The 24,491-nt window shown below is 41.0% G+C and overlaps 1 protein-coding gene across 3 annotated transcripts in view; it reads left to right on the top strand.

The window, feature by feature from the left end:
• DPP6 (dipeptidyl peptidase like 6) overlaps positions 1–24,491 on the top strand; it is a 495,216-nt gene that overhangs the window by 332,875 nt on the left and 137,850 nt on the right. For all 3 annotated transcript variants that reach the window (XM_090143146.1, XM_090143145.1, XM_031615945.2), the window contains exons 2-3: positions 3,584–3,698; positions 10,332–10,430. In XM_090143146.1, coding sequence (XP_089999272.1) covers positions 3,584–3,698; positions 10,332–10,430 — 214 coding nt within the window. The remainder of the gene's footprint in view (positions 1–3,583; positions 3,699–10,331; positions 10,431–24,491) is intronic.

The raw sequence follows: 24,491 nt of genomic DNA, 5'->3' as shown, positions 1-24,491 counted from the left end.
AGCGGTGAGGTGCTGGAACAGCTGCCCAGAGAGGTTGTGGATGCCCCATCCCTGGAGGTGTTCAAGGCCAGGTTGGATGGGGCCCTGGGCAGCCTGGTCTGGTATTAGATATGGGGGTTGGTAGCCCTGCATGTGGCAGGGGGATTGGAGATTCATGATCTTTGAGGCGCCCTCCAACCCAAGCCAGTCTGTGATTCTTTGATTCTTTGATGTCTGCAGTGTCCTTCTCTCATGGAACAGTATTGACATAGCTATTGAAAACAAAGATCAAAGTTGTGACTGAATTCTTGTCTCAAAAAGCTATTATTGTAATATTGCCACCACGCAGGCAGACTTTTGGCAGGTTTCAAATAACTATGCCAGAAATAATTTTGTTGACAGCATCTTGGATCGGAGCACATCCTGCCTTCATCCCTAACATGTCAGTGCGGTGATTCTTTCACAGGGAGGAAAATATGTCACCACAAATCCTTATTTTAGAGTCTTAAAATACTGTATATGTCTGGATTTATGGCTTCAAAGTCAGCTTCACAGGTGGTTAGTGTTATTTTTCAATCATAAATGAAGATGAGAGTGATAACATTTACAGTTTGTAATACGCAGCATCAATGGAGGGTGCTTACTTTAAAAGCTGTGGTAACATCTGTCTTACTTCCCTAATCCAGAAGCAATTAAGGTTTTATGTAAGAGATAGAAGGGGGTGGAAACGGAAAAGGGAAAAAGGAGAAAAAAGAGGCTGACAGACTCACTCGCTTGCAGAGGTCATATAGGCTTTGTGTGAATTCTTCCTAAGAAGCAGAGGGCAGGTGATTCACATAGATGATCGGCTTTGTTGTGACATCTCCTATCCTGTTTTTAGGTAGGTCGTTTTGTTGGGGCAGAAACTATGTGTGCTTGGTTTATGCTCAGATTTCAGCACTGAAGACAAAGTAATAACTTCCGAATTAACGCTGTATTTCACTGTTGAGTTTGGATATAGAATCTTTCAGGAGTGGGGAATTTAGACCTTTGTGCTGCACATTGGAAACAAACCCTTTGAGATGCCACTTCGGGAGTGCTTCTAATCTGCTTGAATCCATAGCTGCCTAGGGATTAATTAAACACATTCCTGGCTTCTGGAACCCACACAGAAACTTATCTGAGCAATATAAACAACTGATGTGTGCTTGCAGGTGCTCTTTTTTAAGGGATGGGAGCTTGCAGGCAAAGACATGAGGAACCAGGGGAAAGTGGTAAGGCTGTAACATCTTGGAGGTGAAAGATGGTCACAGTAACCCTTTGGAATACTTTGAAATGACAAGAGGTAATGGCCTAAAGTTGCACTGGGAAGGTTGAGGTTGGATGTTTGGTAAAAATTATTCTCAGAAAGAGTGATGATACATTGGAACAGGCTGCCCAGCCTGGTGGGGGTGTTACCATCCCTCCAGGTGTTCAGGAAATGTGGAGGTGTGGCACTGTTCTGAAGTGGTCACAGGCATGGGTTGATGGTTGGACTAGATGATCCTATTGGTCTTTTCAATCTTTATGATTCTGTGAATCAAGAGAAATAAAGGTAGAAGAGACCTAAGATGTGGGTGCTGGTCTGTATGGCATTGTGTTCTGATGTCCTATAAGTAATTCCATTGGAAGAGACTACAAGTGACTGAGAACAGCAAAGCTGCTGTCCAGGCCTGTCCTGAATATAGCTGTTTGCCTTTATTTGAAATGTCATTTATCTCCTCTTGCTTTTTATCAGGGAAAAATTTCTGATGATGTTTTGAAAGCAAAATGAAAACATTCCTTCTGCTTTGTCGCAGTGTATTAAACCCCAAAGTTTTGTTGGTGAATAGTTTTCTTGATGTGTTAGAAATTCCCAGTCTTAGTTGCTGTGCTTTTGCTCCAGTATTGATAGAATGACTAAAGAATTAATGGAGTTGTGATATGATAATGGGTTAAATGGAAGTATCAGTGCATTGAAAGCTTGAGAACATGCATGAATGGGGAAACTTTGTGCTTTGTAGATCTGGGTCTGTAGATCAGATTCAAACTCATTAAGTAGTTCTCTCAACTTTAAAACTTACATTTGGGGAGCTGGTTAGTTTCTTTCCAGGGAGTGTTTCCTTCAGTCCTGTAGAGCTGCCTGCACTTCCCTCTGTACGTCCTTCAGACACAGACAGGGTTTGCAATGGCTGTACAGAAGCACTGTGGTTTTTAAGCTGCTTTTCCCCATTTCTCCCATCATCCTGTTGGGTCGCCCCATGCCCTGCTGTGGAAAGAAGAATATTTCTGCCCCTTTCTAACAACACCTGGATTTTTTTCCTGGGTTTATTTGCACTGTCTGACATGGAGTCCAAAATACTTTCCCAGTGAAGGTGTTCTGTCCTACGATTAAATGAATTAATATTTGTAAAAGTACCTAGGATGAAAATGCTATAAAAATGCAAGTATTTACATTCTATTTGCTTGGTGGCAAAATTACATTTCTCAAGGACCCTGACCTACTTTTCAGATTTCTCTATAAATTTGTTCCTTCTAAATTACTTTGCATTTCAAATAAAAAGCCAAGTACAGCTGAGAAGAAAGCAAGGAGGGAAGAGGTTGCTAAAAAAAGTTGAAAATAAGCTCTCTGGATCAAAACCCTTACTCTATTACAAGGCTTTTTATGTTCCTTGGGGAGGGGGAGAAGAGCAAGAAAAGGCTCTGAGCAGGTACCAGGAGGTTTATATTAGAAGATCCCTAAATTATACATCATAATTTAGGAAATGAAGCAAGAATCCTAAATTAGTGTCACCATTCCGCCTGGTTCAACTGGGTTCCATGACAAGTGAGCAAAGGGACCCACGGACCCATCAGCATAGTGATGACAAACCATAAAACCATGACAATTAGAGAGGTCAGCATGGAGGTTGAGCATTTAGAGTTGTTCAGGCTCTGAGGTCTGATCTCTGGAGGGAAGTCAGCTTTCTAGGAAAGTGGAGAGCATGGATGCTTCATACTGTAGCCGCTTCATGCATGAATGAATTCACTTTTAGTGTGCAATGATAAGGGAAAATCCAGCAAAAGGTGTGAGTAAATACAATGGGTGTGCTAAACATGACACCTATCTTCGTGTCCTTAGATCTACCAACATAGGAATGAAGGAGAGGTGATTTGAGTGGACGTGATGTTTTCTCAGAAGGCAAAAAAGGTCACCATGGAGATATCCTCATTGATTTTTATCTCCATACGTGCTCCTGTGAATTATTTATCTCCCTGTATTCCTCTCTAGTATCTTATTTAAGAAGTCATCTGAAAGTTACTGGAAAGCTCTTCATTCAGACTTAATAAGGGTAGGTAGGAAATTGGCCGTTGATAAGTAAGATCGGTGTAGGCAGGCAGTGCTTGAGAATCCTGTGAGTGCAGTGCACTTGTTTATCACATCGTCTGATTTAGATGGAATTATATTGACCCCACAATGTATTACAATATCATGAACTGTACTTGGCTTACCTGCTTGCCTGACCATGGCCACGTTGTGCAGGAATGCTTTGTTCTTCGCTTTCTGCAGTTTGTTTGTGTCTTTCAGTGCCTTTTCTAAACATTTGCTTTCCTTTAATATTTCTAGGAGCTGGTGGGGAGTAATCCTCCACAAAGAAACTGGAAAGGAATTGCAATTGCCTTACTTGTTATTCTCGTTATCTGCTCCCTGATTGTCACCTCTGTTATACTCCTGACACCAGGTATTTATCACCTTTAACTCTTTTTTGTTCTGTTTTCTTCTATAATTTTACACTTCCGAGGGTGAAAGGACTGCAAGCTGATTGCAAAGTCAGCATCTAAGGAATCATCCTTGGAGTTCTTTAGCTTGATAAGATGCTGAGTTCAATACCATTTGTAAGCAGATTGGTTTAGAGTTTTACATTTTGATTCAAAGATTAGACCACTGCTGAGCTGAAGATACGAGCATGGGAAACTTGGTTCCCTAAACACAGATTGCAAGTGGGAGAGGTAGAGGGCACCTGAGACATTGATGTGGGGCACTCAGTTAGAACATGGCCATATTCCTGAAGTCCATGCCCACATGGAGCTGCAACCACCAATTTAGTGCATACCTAGGAGCATCTACCATGGCATTGAATACCTTTGTGTAGGCACTCAAATCTTTTCACTTTCACTATATTGGTTTTCCTATCAGACCATGGTGTTTCAGCTTTACAAAGCAATTCCAGATAGGTGTATGCTAGGTAACTCTTAACTCTAGCAGATTAATTAGTAACTTCCCTATAAGAAATTCTTTAAGTTAATCTTGTTACAGAGCTTCAGCACCGTTCTGTACATGGAATCTTTATTAGTTACTTCTTTTGCAGTAGCTGCTGAGGTTGTAGGTTTGAATCTTAATGTGATATCATTATGATTATTGATTATTGTGTATTTATACAGCTCTTGAAATTTCTATGACTTCTTAAGCAGAAGAAATAATGTGCTTTTGCTGCTCTGAGAAGCTTGTGATCTAAATATGAAAGGACAACCAAATGAGATAAAAAACATAGAACACGGTGTTGGAAAGGGTTAGGAGCTACAAAACACAGAATAAGGTAGAAGGTCACATGTAGTGGGGTGTATAGGAAAAGAAAAGGGTCTCCTCATTGGATGAGTGCATGCAAGCGCAGATGCAGTAGATGAAAAGCAACAAGGGAGAAATGAAACTATAGAAAATGGAAGAGATCAAGGTGGCGAAGAGGAAAATTGAGATGGAAACTGCAAGGCAGAAATTTCTAGGAGCTTGTGGCATATGAACTGACATGCAGTTCTGGCCCATCTTCCCTGACACCGTTCTTAGCCAGTAGTCCTGCTGAAAGAGGAGAGAGCAACAAACAGAGAAACACAGGACTTCACATAATTAACTGGAAAATGAGTGAAGCAATCACTGAGATGTCCTTTGATTACTTAATGATATGCTATGTTCAGTTTATTTCATGCTATCCGGAATTTGTTAATGTAAACACAAGCAGCACATGGTCACACCAGAGTAATTAAGTAATTAAATTAATTAAGGTTAAACATAATTAAGATTCATTCTTTCAATTGCTTTTGCTAGGGTTCAGATTAACACCTTTGGATCATGCAGTTCATCTCTGAGGCGTTTTCAGGCATGGCCTCTGGTCTGTATTCACATTGGACAACACTTACTTGCTGTAATAAATGGTCCATTAGGTTCCCATTAGTTATGGAAACATTACAACCTATGGAAGTTTAATCCCTGGCTTTTCAGAAATGAATGCTGAAGCACAGATTCCTAAACCCTTACCCATGGACTTCACGATGCTCTCAGTGGCTCTCACTGCACAGATGAGAGCACAGGTGCAGCTTCCATAAAGAGCAGGATCCTATGTAGGTGGATATGTGGGGAGGAGCACAAATACCCTAAGTACAGTCTGAGTCATGTGTCATTCCTTCCACGTGAACACCTGTAATAAGAATGTCTATAAAGACAGTCAGAATATATCTAATGATGATTTAGTAGCTCTGGTTTAAGTTCTGGATTCTACCATAGACCTCATTTAGGACTTCTCCTGAGCATTACTCCTCCTTCTCCATAGAGGAAATGACTCATGATTTATATATATGTATTTTTATATATCCATTGATGACTATTATGACTATAGATACTACAGTGCTATTGTCCAGGTAAGTGGTGATACAGAAAAGTACTGAGCATTGAGACCGTGTTGTTAATGTTCTCTTAGGAAAAAGTAAAAGTAACTATGAGTTATTATGATTACCTTCTATTTCATATGATATCACCTGGGAATGTGAAGTGCATGCACTCAGAACTAAGTAAAAGCCACATGTATTTATGTGTTCTTGGTATGTGCATATACAAATACATTTTGTTTTTCTGTGTGTGTATACGCATGTATACAAATCAATCACCCAGGTATTAATTAGCACATATTTAGCAAGAGTCCCAGGCAGCACCTTTGAAAGTGTCTCTGTTTAAAACTGAGGAAAGTGACAAGTGAATTTATATGCCAAAATTTCAAACCACGTTTTTGGGGATTTCTGATATAGCATAATGGAATTTGGGTTGGTTTATTCCTTCTTGGTGTTTCTGAACTGCCCCTTGCATGCAAATACAAAACTCCGAGCTCAGTACTGCTTCTGTTTTTATTACAGATACAGACTGCTTCATGGTGAGGCTCTGCCAAGGGTAAAATCTGATAGCTTAGGTTGCTGCTGTGGCTTGGCAGCAGCTGAGATCAGTCTTGGGCCACTGGCCCTGGAGATTGTTACAAGGACATGCGATGGCACAGGGTTAACAAGTGGCTCATTTCACAGGCACTTCTAAGTGAGACATTGAGGCTGGCTTGGCAAACATCACAAGCACAGTCACTGCTTGTACTGACTGCAGATAGCACTTCCCAGAAAGGTAGGAGAGGGGAAGACAAAGGAGCCTGTCCAAAAGGAGATGCAGAATCTGCATCTACCTGCCTTAGAATAGTTCATTGGATGGAGAAACGTTTATCATTTGGTTTCCAGAAAATAATGGATATTTTAGCTGTGAGCCAAGGAAGGGCTAGGACATGGAAGTAAGGAGGCATAGCAGATTTGTGGATGTTTACTGGGAGCTGCTGCCAACAGTGAGAGTGGTGTTGGAAAAAATCCTCTTTTCTGCTTCTCTCAAGTGAGTGGTGCAGCCTGGCGTGGGCAGAGTGAAATTCTTGAGGATACTTCACACTTAAGTCTTTCTTTTAATATAATATTGGAGTCTAATCTGACACTGCTGTGCTAGTACAAATATAATTTGCATTTAATCTCTGCACTCTTGCTTCTTTGTATTGCTTGTATCTATCTTGGCCTTCTCCCTGGCTGGGAAATCACTGTTCTTTTAGAATTTCCTTTTGGTTTTAAGGCCTGTTTTACAGTGCAACACCAACATGCCATTCAGAGATGCTCTAAAACATGCTGAGCATCATTCAGTGCATGCAGAGAGTAATTTGGAGGTCTGGGATACAGTCAATACACAGGCTTGCAGTCCATATTCAAACAAAGAAAAGTGGTTAGCTGGATCACCAGCTAGTATCATCAGGATGGCATTTCCCCATAATGCATACATCAGAGCAGCCTCATGCAAAAGCAAGAGTGAGTGTTAGAGTAGAGAACAGACAAGGCTTGTTTAGCAGAGCACATGCTGATTAAGGTATTTAATGATGGAGGGGGGGTTGAAGGGGAGGAAAGATTCTTATATCTCTCCAAGATTCTTCTGTAAAATCAATTCAAACCTTCCAACTGTGGATTCGGCTTCAGAAAGGCTGAAATCCCTACTGGTTGGGGTTTCTGGGAGGCAGGGCACTCACCCTGCTTCAGGATTATCTCATAAACTGGAAACAGTGCTCTTTGCATTCAGCTGGCATTGTGCTTAAAATGAGAGTGCAGTATTGCTAGCTAATTCTGAGGATTCTTAAGATTATAAAATCCTAATAAAACTTCAACAGTTTTATGATTTGTATATCTTCCGATATTCTAGAACAGTATTCTTAAATGAAGCAGTAACTGATGAAAGCTTGCACGTAACGATGCAGTTGCCTATGCCGAAGGAATGTGGCTGTGTGTGTGTCAGTCCTGCCATTCCACCCACCTTAGAAAAATGTGAGGCTATTCATACAAGTGATAAAAGTGTGGGATGGAGCCTTTCCTAATTGACAGTTGCTCACTTCTTGCAGCATACGGCGTCTGTATTGGTCTCATCCTAGCAGTTGTGTATTTGTATTAGCATGTGCAAATGTTTATAGATATGCATGTGCACACACACGTATCAAAGCTGAAGAGAAGACCCAAACCTACAGAAGTTTTGATTAAAAAATCTATACCAAAATATTATTAGGCATTGTGCTTAGAAAAAGAGACTGTTGTAGGTTTTTTTTTTGGAATATTGTTCCACTGGAACAGGTTGTCCAGAGAGGTTGTGGATGCCCCATTCATGGATGCATTCAAGGCCAGGTTGGATGTGGCTCTGGGCAGCCTGATCTAGTGGTTGGCAGCCGTGCCCATGGCAGGGGGGTTGAAACTAGATGATCTTTGAGGTCCTTTTCAACCAAGGATTCCATTCTATGAAGAGCGAGGCTAAGAAGGACTGAATTTTGTATGGCTTTTGCTGCTTAGCAAGAGCAGGTAAATATCCAATGAGCAGATGTGAAAAGGTGTCATTTTTTTTATTCATAAGTGTTACACAGAAGCATTAGTTTCCAACGGAATCATGGATTTTATAGCTTACCCACTGTGTTTTGGGTATAGGGAGCGCTGTTGGGGTGGAACAGGGCTCAGGTCTGCCCAATTACTGAGCAGGAAAGCAAGATGGGGTGGGTGTTTCTGAAGTGCTGGATCAGGGCTGCCAAGAGATGAACATTTGCAAAACAAGACATACCTGTCAGCTTGCAGTGCAGAGTAACCCAGGACAGTGACCTGTAGCTGAGCCCCAGGGCTGATAGAAGGAAAGGCAACTGAGATTACCTGATTCATCAGACAGCCTCAGAACATTGCTGAAACTGAGAGAAAGCTTGAAAAACAGCATTGGTATCACAGAGGGAAAACAGGCAAGGAGGTCTGACCTTTCCTTTTTTGTTCTGAGTTTTGGAGTTTTGGATCCTTGTTACGTTTGTGTCCTGGTGAATGAGATTTCATCAGTTCATCCCACGTCCTTTTGGGTGCACTAACTTGAAGGACATGTTGATAGATGAACCCAAAAAATCTGACCAGTGCATGGTTCTCATCACACTTTCGAAACTGAATCGGAAGTAAAAAAATTCATTGTTTTCACTGAATTCTCTCAGCACGCATGTGTGCTGTTTGGTTGCTGGGTTTCTAACCTGGCACTCAAATCATGTGTCCTTGTGTTGTGTGCACCACTGCTGTGCAGGCCCTGGTTGGCATCTACCATATGGGTCTGAAGCTGAAGAGATACGAGGGCAAAAGAGATGGTGGCAATATGCTTGATTCTCTGCTTCCCTGACTTGAGCAAATTCCAATAACTGCAGCAGTGTGGTATCCACCAACTTGCTGAGATGCTCTAAAGTATGCTCAGGTGTGATAGTCAGGATTCATTGGACAACTTTAGACCCTGAAAGTGTATTTTATCTGCTATCTTTCTGCTGGAGCCAGAGAAATGGAGCATGCATCCTTAATTAGCATTCCAACTTGCCCGTGTGTTAGATGAAAGGTCAATACATCCAAATTTTTCACCAAAAGATCACTGGTTAATCAAATATTTTTTTTTTTTGTTTTTCTCCAACTCTATGACTGAGGTTAACATTACCCAAGTACCTACAGAATTATAGAATGTCTTGGGTTCAAAGAGATCTCGAAGATCATCCACTTCCAGCCCCTTGCCACAGGCAAAGTTGCCAACCTCTAGATCAGGCACCAAACAAGGCTGCCCCATCCAGCCTGGCCTTGAGCACCTCTATGGATGGGGCATCCACAAACTCTCTGGGCAGCTTGTGCCAGTGCCTTACTGCCCTGTCAGTGAAAAATTTACCCTTATCTAATATAAATTTCTTCTAATCTAAACCTCCTCCACTGTTCCCTCTTGTCCTATCACTGCCCATGTAAAGAGTTGATTTCCCTAGAGTCTATAAGACCTTCTGCAGCTAATATAGTCTGATGCTGCAGAGAAAGAAGGAATGGTAAGAGCTTACCATCCTGTCCTTTCCCAAAGCTCCAGCACAGAGGTTCATTTGTGCCTTTTCTTATGCTTTCATGATAGGGAACAGTGTGTCCCCATTCCCTCAGGTGGCATTTGGAAAGCAGCACCTGAACCAGCTGTTCCCTGACATCCTGCTTCACTCTGCATAATATTCATGGGTGCCCTATGATAGAACCTTATGCCATGGTGGCAACTAACTGCAAGAGTTTCCTGGAGTTCCTCTGACCTATAATTTTCATAAAATTATGCAGAAGAACTTGTATTAATACGTCTTGGTATACTGGAAGCCAAATTGAGCAGTGTGATTGAAACCTCAATCAGACTTTTAAAAATAATAATAATAATAAAAAAGAACACTGAAGTATCTCTTTTAATTTGGTGAAAGTGATCTATACCGACACACCTTTTGGTGGAACAAAGCATCGTTCAGAGTTAATTTTTAGATGTCTCTGATAGCTCAGAGATACTCCACACATAAATAACTAAGAGATTTCTGTTTGTGAACTATTAAATGGTTCTTTGCTGTATTAAAGACACAGAGGAGTTTATGAGTGATTGAAAGCTTAATGTGGACCATTTCTGAATGCAATATCATAGGGCATTACTCACTTACTATACTTTCAGATACATTTCAAAGTAGAAGTAATAACTGTTTTTGAATGTGTTACAGTTGAAGATAACAGCTTGTCTCAGAAGAAGAAGATAACAGTGGAAGATCTCTTCAGTGCTGATTTCAAAATTCATGACCCAGAGGCTAAATGGATAACTGGTGAGTGAGATACAAATAATTCTCCGGTTTGTTCCCTGGTCTCTCTTTGTATTTCCTCCTTTATTTACCCTATTCTCTTCTTTGCTCTTGAAATTACAGAATCACACAGTGGTTGAGGTTGGAAGGGGCCTCAGTCATCTGTCTAGCCTCCTGTTCAAGGGAGATAGCTAAAATAGGTTGCCCAAAAATGCAGTCCAGAATAGGAATAAAAATTCCTATTCCAGTTTTCCTCCCGATTTATAGATATGCATATGCAAAAACTGCTGCCCTGTTGTTTCCAATTTTCATTTGAGGATCTCCAGTGGACTCATAGCGAGGCATTGACAGCTGCAGCCTTTGTCCCTAAGAGTTCCCAGGATTCAATAGGTGATGGTTAGAAGAAGTGGTGGAAATCATTATTTCACCATAAACAAATCATTTTCTTTATATTCCCTCATCAAAACATTTCTTTTCCAGCAGGGAGGTGAAGTGTTGCTAAGCAACTGGAAAACAGTGGCCCAGCAGCAGCTGGGCTGGTGCTTGCACACACACCATGTACTCTTTTCGTCTTATGCTGCTGTGTGTTTTCTAGTCAGAGGAAAACCAAATAATGCTGGAATTAATACACGTAGTGCTTGCTGGAATTGAACTGGTTAGGGGATGAAAACTCCAGCTCCTGCTGGAAGTTACTGCAGACTGAAGAAACTTTGGCAAGAATAAGACGATCCATGGTGTGCCATTCATGTAGGTTTCAGTCCAGCTCCTTTTATCTCTGAAGTTAGTAGTCTTTCCTTTGAATTTAATAAGGGAACAGGATCAATTCCTTCCTTGTGTTTGGCTTTCCTTGTCTACTATGCCCATTGGGAGCATTTATAATACCTATAACAAAAAGACAGTGCTAAAGGGTTGTGTTGAATGAGCATGTTCCCCAGTCACCCTCATCTTAATGGTCCTAATAAGGGAAGAGGTGTTTTTTTTTTTTTTTGAGATGTTTGCTGCTATCTATGCTGTATCTAGACTATGAGGCAATTATAATGAATGAAACTTTTACAGGAACAGAGAGAATGGAACACTGCCAAGGGGCTGTGTATAACCTCTCCTCTCTGATGCATGCGTCGTTTTGTTGATAAAAGGTGTTTTTCCACAAAGCTGCTGTCTTCTGTCCAAAAATACTTCCCATGCTTTTCAAGTTACATTCACATATTGATGTCATATGCACTTTCATTAAGAGTCCAGTCCTAGCATGTATTTAATTCCATTTCCCTTCTCTCATACACTCTAACTCCAGTGAGTTTTGCCTGCCCTGATGTTACTAAAATATTGCTTCTATATAAAAGAATATAAAGTCATATTGTGCAAACCTGTGTAGATATTTTTGAAGGACTTGTGTTGTTGCTTTGCTACTAATAATACCACTGATACTGATTTTAATATAACTAGAAAATTTATTTGTAAATGCATAAATATTCGTATCCAAAAGTAATTTGGTGTTTAAAGACAAGACTGCAATCTGCAGTCATTCATCCAAGGACCCATGGCTGTTTTGCAACATTAATTTCTTGCCTGCGTTACAGTTGCTTTTCACAGTTCTCTCAAGCTGGCTAAGTGGTGAAGTCTGGATCAGGGTTTTGGATAAGCCAGATGAAAGTGCAATAGCCTGATTCCTAAGCACACTTTCCCTTTGGTCTCATATTCTCAGTTTAAGTGCAAATGAAAGAATGACTGAAAATGCCTACAGCAAACTTGTAAAACTCCATACAGCAAGAGTGCTGAAATGGCTTAGCAGAAAAATTGCCTATTTAAGTGCCACAAAATGAGTGATTCTAACAACGTTTTGTGGAGAACCTGAACAAAAAAAATGTTCAGATACCTGTGTTCTATCCTTGTTTTCCTTCTCCTCCTATGATTTAATGTTGCACAGCACCACCATCACTCACAGATCTGCAAAATTCAGTTCTCTCAGCTCTTCAGATCTATGTTTCCTTCCTTTCCCAGAAAAGTATTTATTTACAGGATGACACATTAAATTATTCTGAAAACTTACTGAAATTGATGGGATGTGCTGATGTTTAAGCATTTTTTTGATTCGTGGTGGGCAAGTGGAAATAACGTATGTCGGATCAATAGCACTGTCATTCCACTGATTTCAAAGGAGCTAAAAAAAAAAGAGAGAACTGGTCTCAAAGCTGACATAACTATATTTCCATTGCAGTATTGGTTATTACAATTAATAGAATAGCTGAATCTTAGAATGGCTTAGGTTGGAAGTGACCACCAGGTTCCAACCCCAGTGTCATGGGAGCTTGGAATTCACTGGGTACACCCAATTGATTGAATGCAGCCTGCCATCATTACTTGTATATCCAGCCTTGCTGTTGGTGTCCTACAAGACAGAGTGTGTATTGTGGTGACTGCTGTCAGGATTTGGGGCTGTGCTTTGGAGGCTGGAGGATCCAACCGCGAATGCATCTTTTTTGTGCCAGACACTGGCTCAGCATGGTGAGATGGTCCTTGCAGAGAGGTTGTAGCCAAACAACAGAATAAAGCATGGAATGAAAAGCAGAATATGTTGGTCAGCAAGGGGCATGGGACGCCGAAGGATGCCCTCAGGCATCTGAAGAGCAAACCTTGCTTGTCTTTGCTCCCTGCCCAATTGCTGCAGCTGCGAAACTGGGAAAATATTATTTATTGTAATCTTGAAGGAGAACAGTAGATTGTTTAGCAAGAGGCTCTAAATGGCATTTTTGGAAATGATTTAGTTGTTTGGAAACCTGCCCCTCAGCTGGAGCCAGAATGGCTGTGTGCCTGGCTCGTGTCTGAGAATGGCAATGGGGCCTTTGCATCAGTCCTCCTGAAAAATGCACTAATAACTAAGAACCAAATATAATACACCAATTCTTTTATCTTTGATACTGAGGCACGTATGTTTTACTGCATGTTTTCCTAATAGCATTATAGGCTCTCAAAGCTCTTTTTAAGTCTAATATTTAATTTAATGACCTAGAACTAATCAGTTTTATTTACCAAGCTGAAAAAAATGTCTTGCAGTAACTGAGGTAATTTATTTCAGTTTACCTTTAATAATAATGCTCAAATCAACAGTTCGTGGAGAGCCCAAATGCCCCCAAGTCTATTCTGTGCAGTGTAAATTCATCCCACTGTATTGATAAAAGCACTGGTGCATTTCAAATGGTGCAGATGCATGTGGAGTAAATGAATTATTTATAGTTTGCTTTGCGTAGATATTAAGAACTTTGTAAGTGCAAATATTTTTCATTGTGAAAAAGGCTTGTGTTAAGATGCTGCTTTAACAGCCCTGAAGACTAAAATAGCATTGTTAGAGCTGTAACATGGTTAGCTGGAGCATAGGCTTCTCCAGGCTGCTCCTCTGTGATCCTGACCACTTCTGAGTGACCAAACTCAGAGCCTTTTCCTTAGCAAGGTTGGACTGGAGTGGAAGGAAAGTTCATCTTCCCCTTGCTCACCAGCTGAACAATTTCCAGTCTTGTGTGCTGTTTGTAGGTGCTCTTGAACACAGGTGCTGCAGGTTGGGGGCATACAGTCACCCCAGCTGTTATCTTGTGTTGAATCAGTGTGAACTGCTCACTGGTTAGTGTAAATTTGGAAGAAGCATAAAGAAAGCCAGGTTACTCTTTTGGAATACTTGCTTCATTGCCCATTTTGCTCAACAGAGATACTAAATAGTTACTTTCAATTATTTTTAATGGTGTGTTGAAATGGTTTGAGAGAATGGCTTTACTGAACTTAACGGCTCAAAGAAAACTTATCACACTCCTAATTCTGGTGTGCTGAACACCATATTTCCTACCTCATGGCCACTTGTTTTTTGTGATATTTGTGTGGATGTTCTGGCTTTTTGGTCATTCTTGAAATATTTTCTAAGATATATAAGAAGCTACCTGGAGCACAGCACAGTGGCTCGTGGCATTGAAGGTTTCAGTGATCTTTGAGCCTCACAACACAGAGAAGCCATACAGTTTACCTTGTGCCGGGGCAGAGAAATGGCACTGAAGGAAAATGCCTTGTAGACCAGAGCAAAACCTGGGGGAAAGACTGAAGGAGGCTTTTCTGTTAGCACCCCCTTGTTGTTAGCACACCCTTACATGGAGGTTTAGTCAGGAATGACTTTCAGAAACACTTTTTCTTTGATCCGTGAATGTATGAAGCAGATGAATAGGCACACAGTGACCTTTGAGGTTGTTTAGGTGCCAGTGGAAGTTTCCATGTGCTTTAAAGATTACTGATTGCTATTTGTAATCTGAATGTCCTCACGAAGTGACATCCTATGTTGCTAAAGGCTCATGCTCTGTCAAGACCACTTCTGTGGACAAGAAGAGCAGAACAGGTTAAATATCTTGAACCATAACTTTGATTTTACAGCCCATTCTGGATCATTGTCTTCACGGTTTTCAATAGATACTCTAGTCTGAGAGCACTGAAGGAGTTTGCCTTGCTCCCTGCCTTGCTGCTGCCAGGCACTTGCCTAAGTTTAGCAGTGACAGTAACCTATTCGCTAAAGACAAGAAACCCTGGAATTAATGGCTTTTTAACATACTATTATAGACCGTGAAGGAGAGCATTTCTGCCATGTAGCTATTTTGTTCATTGCTGCTAGAGAGAATGAAATGAGAAATCAATTTAGCTCTCTTAAAAATTAATACAGTCTGCAGGAACGAGCTGGGAAGCAGCTCTGTACTTGGCTTTAGAAGGGTGGCTGTGCCCAGCTTCACTGAAGCACTGGGGTGCTGTGGGGCACGTGTGGCTGGCAGGCTGAGAAAATCATCCCTGAGCAGCTGGATTTGAAGGGAGAAATATATTGGGGAAAGTCCTGATTGTGAAAAATATCACACACTATAAAAGCAGAAGTGACACAGTAATGGTCAATTTGATTTCTGCTTGTTTTTGAGTAGTTTTATGTCTTGAGGAGGTCAAGATTTTCAGGTAGATAGACATATTTATTTAGGAGTCTCCATAGGTAACCAGTTTCCTCCACAGGATTCTCCTGGGTGAGCATCAGCACCTCTGATCCAGAAGTCCTCTTGAAGTACCAAAACATGGCTTTACCTAATGAAAACCTAAACACCCGTGTGCAAAAATCATCAAATCATGGAATCATAGAATGTCTTGGGTTGGAAGGGGCCTTAAAGACCATCCAGTTCCAATGCCCTGCTGTGGGCTGGTTGCCACCCACCAGATCAGGCTGCCCAGGGCCCCATCCAAACTGGCCTTGAGCACCTCCATGGGTGGGGAACCCACAGTTCCTCTGAGCAGCCTGTAAAAATATGTAAAAAATATTTTTAAAAGAAAAAGAAAAAAAGAAAAGCGATCTCAGATGTTAGCATACTAGCTTTGTGTTTGTTATGGCTGTGCATCACACCAGGTTGAGTGAAGAGGCCAACAAATGGATAGGACTGGTGGTGTGAAGGTCACTTTTGAGGAGTGAGATGTAAGGCAGCAAGTGATGTAAAAGGTTTGGCTGCAGTGAGGAGAACCCCATGTATACAGGGACGATTATGGGGTGTGCATGGAGGAGCAGAGTCTAGAGTTGTAGAAATGATGAAAAGAGCCCTATCCTGTGTGAGAATGCCTTAATAGTCTAAGACAAATAGCTAGAAAAGGCATTCATTTGCTTGGGTAGCTTTATAGGGAACTGCTAAAGAGGAAAAAATGGATGCAGGAGATGTTCTTGACTTCACTTTTCTTTCTTGTCAGAGCTCTGCTAACGCCCACTCTACATAACTGCCTAATTCTGTTTTCATTGATATAATTTTTCAAAGAGTAGGAAAAATAGACTTCCCCACAAGCAATATACCAGTCACACTTTCACATGTTGGATCAGCAGGCACTTCCTTTCTATATCCATTTGCAAAAAGAGATTCCAGTTTTCTTTTCACGCCCGGCTCCGCTCAAATTAGTGCTTCCCTCTCAAAATACCTCAGCAGCGAGGCGGTGCCTCCTGCCACGATGGTGTCTGCCAGCAAGGAGCATCTGTGGGGAATAATTTGATGCTGCAACAGGTGTGAGAACCAGGAGCATTTGGGCTCTGGTGTGTGTTAAATTTATTTGCAGATTTGAGGTAGAAATCCACGGAGATTGGGTAGAAGCCACCCCCGTCGTCATGATTTATGCTGCACCAGGGCTTTGCATGGCTGGTGGCTGATAGAAATATGCAAACTTCAGTGCTTCCTGCAGCTGGACCCAGTTCACAGGGGGGGATGATTTTGATTTAAAAAAAAAAAAAAAAAAAAAAAAGAACAGCAGATAGGGAAATAGGGAGGAAACATCATTCTTCCGTCATTCTTCCATGGGGAGCTGCTGCAACCATGGGGGACTTTAGAAGATGCAGCTCACATCAGCAGTGCTTCCATAGCTGAAAGAAAAGAAATGCCAGCTCTGCCTGTGTGCTAACAGTTTGAGACAAATTAAAACAGGACCTGGTTTTTCATCTTATTCAGAATGGTCTGAAATCAGAACTCACTGCCAAAGGGGACTGGTTTTGCATGGATTTAACTGGATTAGGTGTTTTTCTGGGTTGTGTTAGTTAAAATTCCAGGTGAAGAGCTGTGACACTGATAAATGTGCTTCCGTGACTTATACCTGTAAAGCAGGCACCAAACTCCCAGCTGTCCCCAGCCCCTGACGAAAGGAAACTGCTGTGATGGCAATTTCCTTCAACAAGCCCGTGAAAGGAAAGTGGTTGGTTTTGTAGCAAAATAAAGGTGAAATAAAGGTGCTTTTTTCCTTTTTTTTTTTTTTTTCCTTTGTCCCTTTAGATGTCTCTAGCACAAAAGAGAAAGAGAAGGGAGAAAAGTAAGGCAGCCCGTACACAGCTCCCAAGTGATGGTGAGATCATAGAATTGTTAAATTTGGAATTGACCACTAAGATCATCTTCAACCACCAACCCATCCCTACTATGCTCACTGACCATGTGCTATGGTGCCACATCTCCACAGTTCTGGAACACCTCCAGGGATGGTGACCCCACCACCCCCCCTGGGCAGTCTGTGCCAATGCCCATGCACTCCTTCAGAGAGGAAGCTCTTCCTAATATCATCTCCCTTACCCAGGCATCTGTCAGTGCCTAGCCATGGTTAGGGTTGCCTTGAGGGTATGTAAGAAATGTGTTCCACTTAGATCCAGCACCGCTGAGAAAATCTGAGTAAACAGATGGGGAATTTAGTTTTGAGCTCCAGATAGGGAAGGTCAAGAATGGGAGTTTGTATGGATTTGCTGAGGGTTTTCCTAGTAATCATGCTGATGTAAGAATGCAAATGTTTTGGGATAGGAACGTCGAGGAGATGAGCATCAAATAAAAAAAAGAGGAAAGAAATGAGTTGCATCATTGCAGGATAACCACGAGAGAGAGAGGGCTGATAAGAAAGGAGAGCCCTTCAGTGTGTTCCAGCCCCTTGTTAAGCAGTTGATCCTGATAACAACAAACAGCTTGCATCTTCAGCAGTGATTTCCAGAGATCTGGAATCTACCCACAGAGTCCATCTTTTGAGTCCTGTATTCTGGAGGAGACAAAAAGGTTCCTTTTTTCTCTTTTTCAAAGCAGTTTTTCATTTACTGCATTGCCCTTTGTGCCTGATTCCTTGTTGCAGTCCTGACTCAGGATCTTTCCATGAGCACACTCCACTGCTCTTAGATACTTGTTGAACATGGAGTACTTATAAAGGATAATTAGGGCAGTATGTATTCTTCCACTTGCCCCCTTTTAATGAACATGAAATAAATATATACCCCGAAACAGTAATTTCACAAATTAGAGATGGGAAATGCTGTATTTCTGGTGATTAAATTTATATCAGATATTTGTAATTGAAATTTCAACATGCAAAGATTTACTTATCTAAGAAAGAAAACCTCTAGTGAGTTTGGATCTCCTGACTGCATTAAGCTGTTGACTATATAAGAGGCAGTACTTTTTTTATTCTTAAAAGAAATAGCACCAGGCTTATATGTATAATTCATTAAAAGAAGTATGGAGTGAAATAATTATCGTTGATCAAGGGAATAGAATTATGCTTTAAAGTTTAGATATACAAATCTCACATCAGTGAAAATACAGTTGAGAACGGAAGAGACCAAAGTTTTGCCCAACCCCAAATTCTGTTTCTGTCAGTAGCAATAAGTGTATGCACAGGGATGTGAGAGTGCAGCAAGATTTATGCACTGTTTAGCACAGGGGAATATCAGATCCTTTATTATTATTATTATTCGATAAGCCCAAATGTATTTCTCTTCCAAATCACTTCCAAGTGTCCTCCAGTTCCTCCCGCATCCCCGTATGCTTCATGAAGGTGTTTCTTAGGCCTAGAGCCTGCTGCATGAAGAACTGTCTCCTTTTTCTCACTTAGGAATTTGTTCCCGTTTGCTTTGCTTGTTGGCCCTTAGGTCAGTATTCTTGATCACCCTTGTTTCTTGGATGCTTTCCATCTCTAATGCTTCATTTCCGAGACAAAAGGATCATGGCTACACACAAGAATTGCACAGATGTACCAAGAGCTGAATGTCATCCAATTTCTTTGACCCTAAAGAAAGGGCAGAATCTTTTCCACTGTGATAGATATATGTGATCTTGTGCCAAATTATACCACACTGAGGGACTACAAAACTGTAAAAACATGGAATAAATATGCCTACCATGGCTTTCCCAGCACGTGCCTCAGAGCTTTATATTGGTTATTTGGCTGGCAACTCTTCATTGTCAATAACAAGAAAGACTCTCTGGTAGAAAATAAGGAAATCCTCTGAGACAGTTGTTATGCATGCTGTGAAATAATCTCTGGTTATAGCACCTCTTAAAAGACACTTCTAGTGTTATACTTAGTGGGGAGAAAAAAAATCAAGGTAAGCCAACAAAGGTGAAGAAATGAAAGAAGGAAAATAAAATGCAAGGAAGAAGAGAGTGGGAAACCATTTCCTAGAATAAACATTTGATTGATGGGAAGAGCTGAATGTAATACCAGATCTGTGTACGACTGGGCAGGGAGCTCTCCTTCACAGCCCTGCCAGCAGAGCATGGTGCCAAGCTTTCATGTTGCTGCTTCACCTCAAGGCCCAGCTTCAGCCTTATATGTGATTTGTCAGTGCTTAAGGTTTGCAGTAAGTCACCAAATAAGGACAGTTGGCTTCAAAGCTCACTCACCTTCTGGGGAAGGCAGGTTACGATGGAATGGATGGTAAAAGTATGCAAAGTCTACTAAAATAGTGAGGAATTTCAAAAGCTCATACCAAGAAGGGAAAAAACAGCTTCGGCTCAAAAGCAATTTGTCCATGAAGGGCAAAAGTTTAGATCTACTGCCTAAATGATATTTATTTTGGCATGCACGGGATTTTGTGAAAAATCAGCTGCATGTTGCAGGAGTGGAAAACCCAGCAGTTCACAGGGACTTTCGGCTTGCTGAAGTTTGTGGTCATTCATACTGAACAAGTCAGTCCAGGTGCTGCTTAGAACTATTGGCCTTGTTGTACATTTGCTATATACCATAGTATTTTCTTCTGAGATGAGAAGAAAAGTGGGTTTGTTCAAGCCAGCAAGGCATGGACAAATATATAATATCCACCAATTCAGCCTGGAAAATGTGTCCAGAAAGATTTTGTGTAGTTAAATTTATTACCACCCTAGTAAATGCTTACTATCAGTCCTATTCTCCTATTAAATTAAGAATCAACATAGGTTATTATTTACAGCCCTCATACATATTATAGATATTTGCCTTAATGTTGGGTAGGATAACCATATTTCTAGGGTTCAGGAGCAAGGAATACCAGTCACACCTTTAGTCTTTATTTCTTTCCCTTTTTTTGATGTCTTATACAGGGAGATATTTTTACAAGAAGAATTATACACCAATAATTGTAGTATTCCTAACTTTTTTTTGTTTTAATTTTTTGAAATTATTGGTGGAGGTGAACAGTTGCACTAGATGATCTTGGAGATCTTTACCAACCCTGGTGATTCTATGATTCTATTGTTGTTGTTTTCTTAATGGACACAGAATTACCATCCAAAATGGATCTGGGTATGAAGAACAGGAGAGGATTTATAATCAATTTTCCACTGCAATCATTTTTTTTGAGGGAAACGATATTGGACGATATTCAGGAGAGAACAATACTGAATATAGCCTGCTTTTACCAGTTTGAGGGACACTATCAGCTTAATCAAAACACTGTGTTTTGATTGCTCTATCCAAAAAGAATAGATTGTTGTGGGAATAGGCACTGTCCAAAGAAGCATAAAGACTACAAGAGAAGCATTTAAATGCATGTTAAAGGCAGGATTGCCCTGAGTGGCATAAAAATGATGTAAGAATTGAGAAAATAAAGGAAAACATGAAGAGGTGACAGTTTTTTCATTGAATAAGAACAAAAGATATTGTTTGGTTTTAAAGCCATCTGCTGAAAGTTATTAACACGTTGAGAGCCCACTGAGAAGACACTTTTAGACAAAATATTGTTTAGGATTCAGGAAAGGACCAGTTGTTCTTTTGGTGTAATCATATTTAATCCGTTGCATTTCAATGGATATTTAGGTGTTTATCTCTTCTGCTTCAGTGTCTGTATCAGCTTGTTTGCCCTCCTAGCTGCAAAATGCTAGTCCTGATTCAGGACTGATGGAGTGCAGGATAGGAGTGTTGCACAGCACTTGTTCCTTGGTGAGAACAGGAATAAGAACAAGAATAATGTGGAACAAGAAATTTGATGCATCACTTCTGTGATTCATGTTGGGCTACCTGTGGGAGCTGGGCCAGTCACTGTGGACAAACAGGCTTGAGATGTCCAAGGAAAGCCGTTCTACATGGCTGGTAGTAATTTAATTTCCTCATTGGGAATGCATTTGAAAGCAGTTTAATTACAAACTGTTCTTCTCAGTAGCTGTCCCCTTGATTTGGGTGTCTGTTCTGCTTCAGGTGCTGCTCCTTGCTAGATTTGCAGCCAACACCATGCCCAAACATTCATTGACAGCTCTTTGCATCTACAGAAATCATTTCCATCAGCTCTGTGATGCAGTGCCCTCTTGTGACCAGCACAGAGCAACCAAAATGGGCAGGACATTGGGTTTAGTGTCTTTCCTTGATTTTCAGAGGTCTGGAGTCAGAGTGATGTACTGTAGCCAAATAGCTCCTTCTATTCTTAGATTTCAGCATCCAAAATAAGGAGGTGTGATTGGGATCTGTATGCGTAGTGAATATGCTTGTTAATACACAACGATCTCATTCAGCTGGTGTTGAAATGTCAGAACACTGAGCACAATAATAGTAACAGGAAAAAAAAAAAAACAACCACTCTATGTGTTCTTTCTGTTCTGGCCACTAAGAAGTGTAATTGGGCTGGGGGAGAGAGAAAAATCCAAGGAAATGCATGGAGGAATTAAGAAAGCAAGCTGTGAGGTCACATTTTAGGTCACATTCTAATGAAAATTTATTCATGGATTCCTTTTTTTTTTTTTTTTCCTTAATGTCAAATGGCTTATTCCATTCACTTGTAACACACAGGATTATATGCTCCCATCTGTGAAGGCAACCTAAATGAGGCAGATTAGAGTTGTTGCTGTTGGCCAAAAAGTGAGGGATCGCCAAGCAATGCTGCAGCTCTGAAGGGTGCTTGGAGCAAAGGTGCCAGCAAGGAGGTAATGACAGCTGTCACATCAGCTATAGCAGCTACAGTGGCAGTTGCTCTTGAGGTCTTATACTCCAGATAAACTCAGGGCCTGTGTATCACTCATTTTGGCCACTGCAAAAGCTGGGATGTTCTGTTGTGTGCTGCCCATTGCCTGCACTTTGTTTTGATGTTTGGATGCATGATTATGAAATCTCAATCTTAATGATGAGAGTATGAAACCTATACAGCATGTGAGTAAAGGTGTTCTGGGACTGTTTCCTTGGAATTAGTTGTTTGGAGTTAAATGCATGTTCAGTTGCCTTTGATCTGTGCTGGTTTGTGGCACTGAGAGACCTGGTTTAGTGAACATGGTTGTGGTGACAGGTTGATGGTTGAACTAGATGATCTTAGTGGTCTTTCCAACTTTAATGATTCTTTGTAAGTGGGAAGTTTCTGGCAGGAAATTGAAGGAATGGATGTAATCTGGCATCTCCAGCTGTCAGGACTTGGGAACCTGGGATCACTCTCATTTCTCCTGCTGTAACTTTTACGGGTTTTTTGTTTGTTTGTTTTGTTTTGTTTGAGAGGGGGGACGAAGGGGGTATAGTTTGCCCTGGCTGGAATCAAAATGCATTTACTCTAGAGAATTTCTCATTCATTTTTTTTCTTAATGGCAGTCTCTCTCTCCTTTTTCCATGCATGCAGTATGGAAGCTGGAAAGAGAAGCTTTTTGAAGTTGAAATGCATTCTGTTTCTCATACGCACTTCAGCTTTTCATGTCTATGCCACTGAGCCATGATCTGTGCCTACAGAGTTCCCAGATTGGGGCCCTTTGAAGTGAAGTTCAGTCTCACAAATGAGAGGAGCTGCAGAATTGTAGCTGGTTTAACATTTGGGACTGGCATTTCAAAGATGTGCACAGACTGGGCCTACGGTTTGGTTCCTCAGCATTTTCTCAATGAGAGTGAATAAGCTTTCTTTGAGTTGAGATCATGAAATATTTGGGATTAGATAGAAAGAAAAAAAAAAGAGAGAAAGAGAGAAACAGACTGGTGTTATGGATTTTTATAGCCTTAAGTTTTCCCAGGGCTCAGCCTTCTTTGAGCTTTTGACAAATGATTTACAAGCCTGCTAGAGATGCACCTTGATTTGGGAATTTATCTGAGCTATAATTGTGTTTTATTTTACTGGCTACTATTGCCAAAGCACTATATTGGTGCACCAGCTACAGCTGTATTGAAGTGATAAGCAATTAAAACCATTTCTTGCATAATAAAACACATTCTTTCATGTTGTACTTACTTAATGTACCAGTGCAGTGTGTTACACAGCATTTAGCTTAATTATGCTAAATCACCTATTTCAAGTTTCTATTTCTACTTCTCACATTAAAAAAAATAAAATGCTGGAAACAATAAAAGAATAATGATCCATCATGTCAGGAAGATAAAAATGGGGTTTCTGTTGTCTCCTGGAATTAAAGGCTGTAGTGATGTTGTTAGAGGCAAGCTGTTCTCCATCCCCTGTTGCACCCTTGCATCAGCATCACAATATACGACAGATTGTAACTTATTTCTGCACTGAGATTCAGCAAGGCTGAACAAAAAGGAGCTGCTGGCGGAGGGCAGGTGGATGGAAGACATAAAGCAGGCTAGTTACGGAGGGCAGAGTTATGTTGCAAGTGCCAAGGTGTATAAAGGGCCATCCTCATCACCAGGGTATGGAGATGGGGTTTCATTGCCATTCGTAGAACCACTGAATCCTAGAATCTTTAAGTTTGAAAAAGACCAATAAGATAATCTAGTCCAATCATCAACTCATCTCATACTGCTAGCCACGTCCCTCAGTGCCACATCTCCACAGTTCCTGAGCACCTCCAGGGATGGTGATTCCACCACCTCCCTGGGCAGCCTGTGCCACTGCATCACCACTCCTTCTGAGAAGAAATTCTCCCTAATATTCCTAATAATCACCACATATGCTACACTCTCTCTCAATCTCTCTGCTCTCCTGAAGTCAGTTTATTGTAACATCTGGGGATGGGAAGTGCTTCTGCATTTTCTGTTTGGTAAGCAGCTCAATACAGAAGTGGGCTTGCTTTGTGCTTGGGGGAGTGGATTTTGGTCCAGTTATGAGTACATATGATAAATAACAAATAGAGGCACTACAGCATATCTTGGAAGAGCAACAGGTCATAGTATTAAATGAGTCGTCATAACATTCTTCTTTTCTACCTGAATTTAGGACTGTGTTTATCTGGACACCCAAGTAGGCTTGTGCTGGAGGGTTGAGTGCCTTTATTTTGTGTTATAGTCTCTGCAGTTTGATTTTGTAGCAGTTAAGAAGCATGCATGGCCCTAGCATTTGCTGCCTGTTTATTTGAAAGGAATGTACCACACTGGCACTCTGAACATCAATCTCTAAACGTAGTCGGCTACATCTGGCAGGAT

This window comes from Phasianus colchicus, chromosome 6 (genome assembly GCF_987193195.1).
Source record: "Phasianus colchicus chromosome 6, bPhaCol1.hap1.1, whole genome shotgun sequence".
Classification (NCBI taxonomy): Eukaryota; Metazoa; Chordata; class Aves; order Galliformes; family Phasianidae; genus Phasianus; species Phasianus colchicus.
This window is presented reverse-complemented; position numbering and strand designations above follow the sequence as displayed.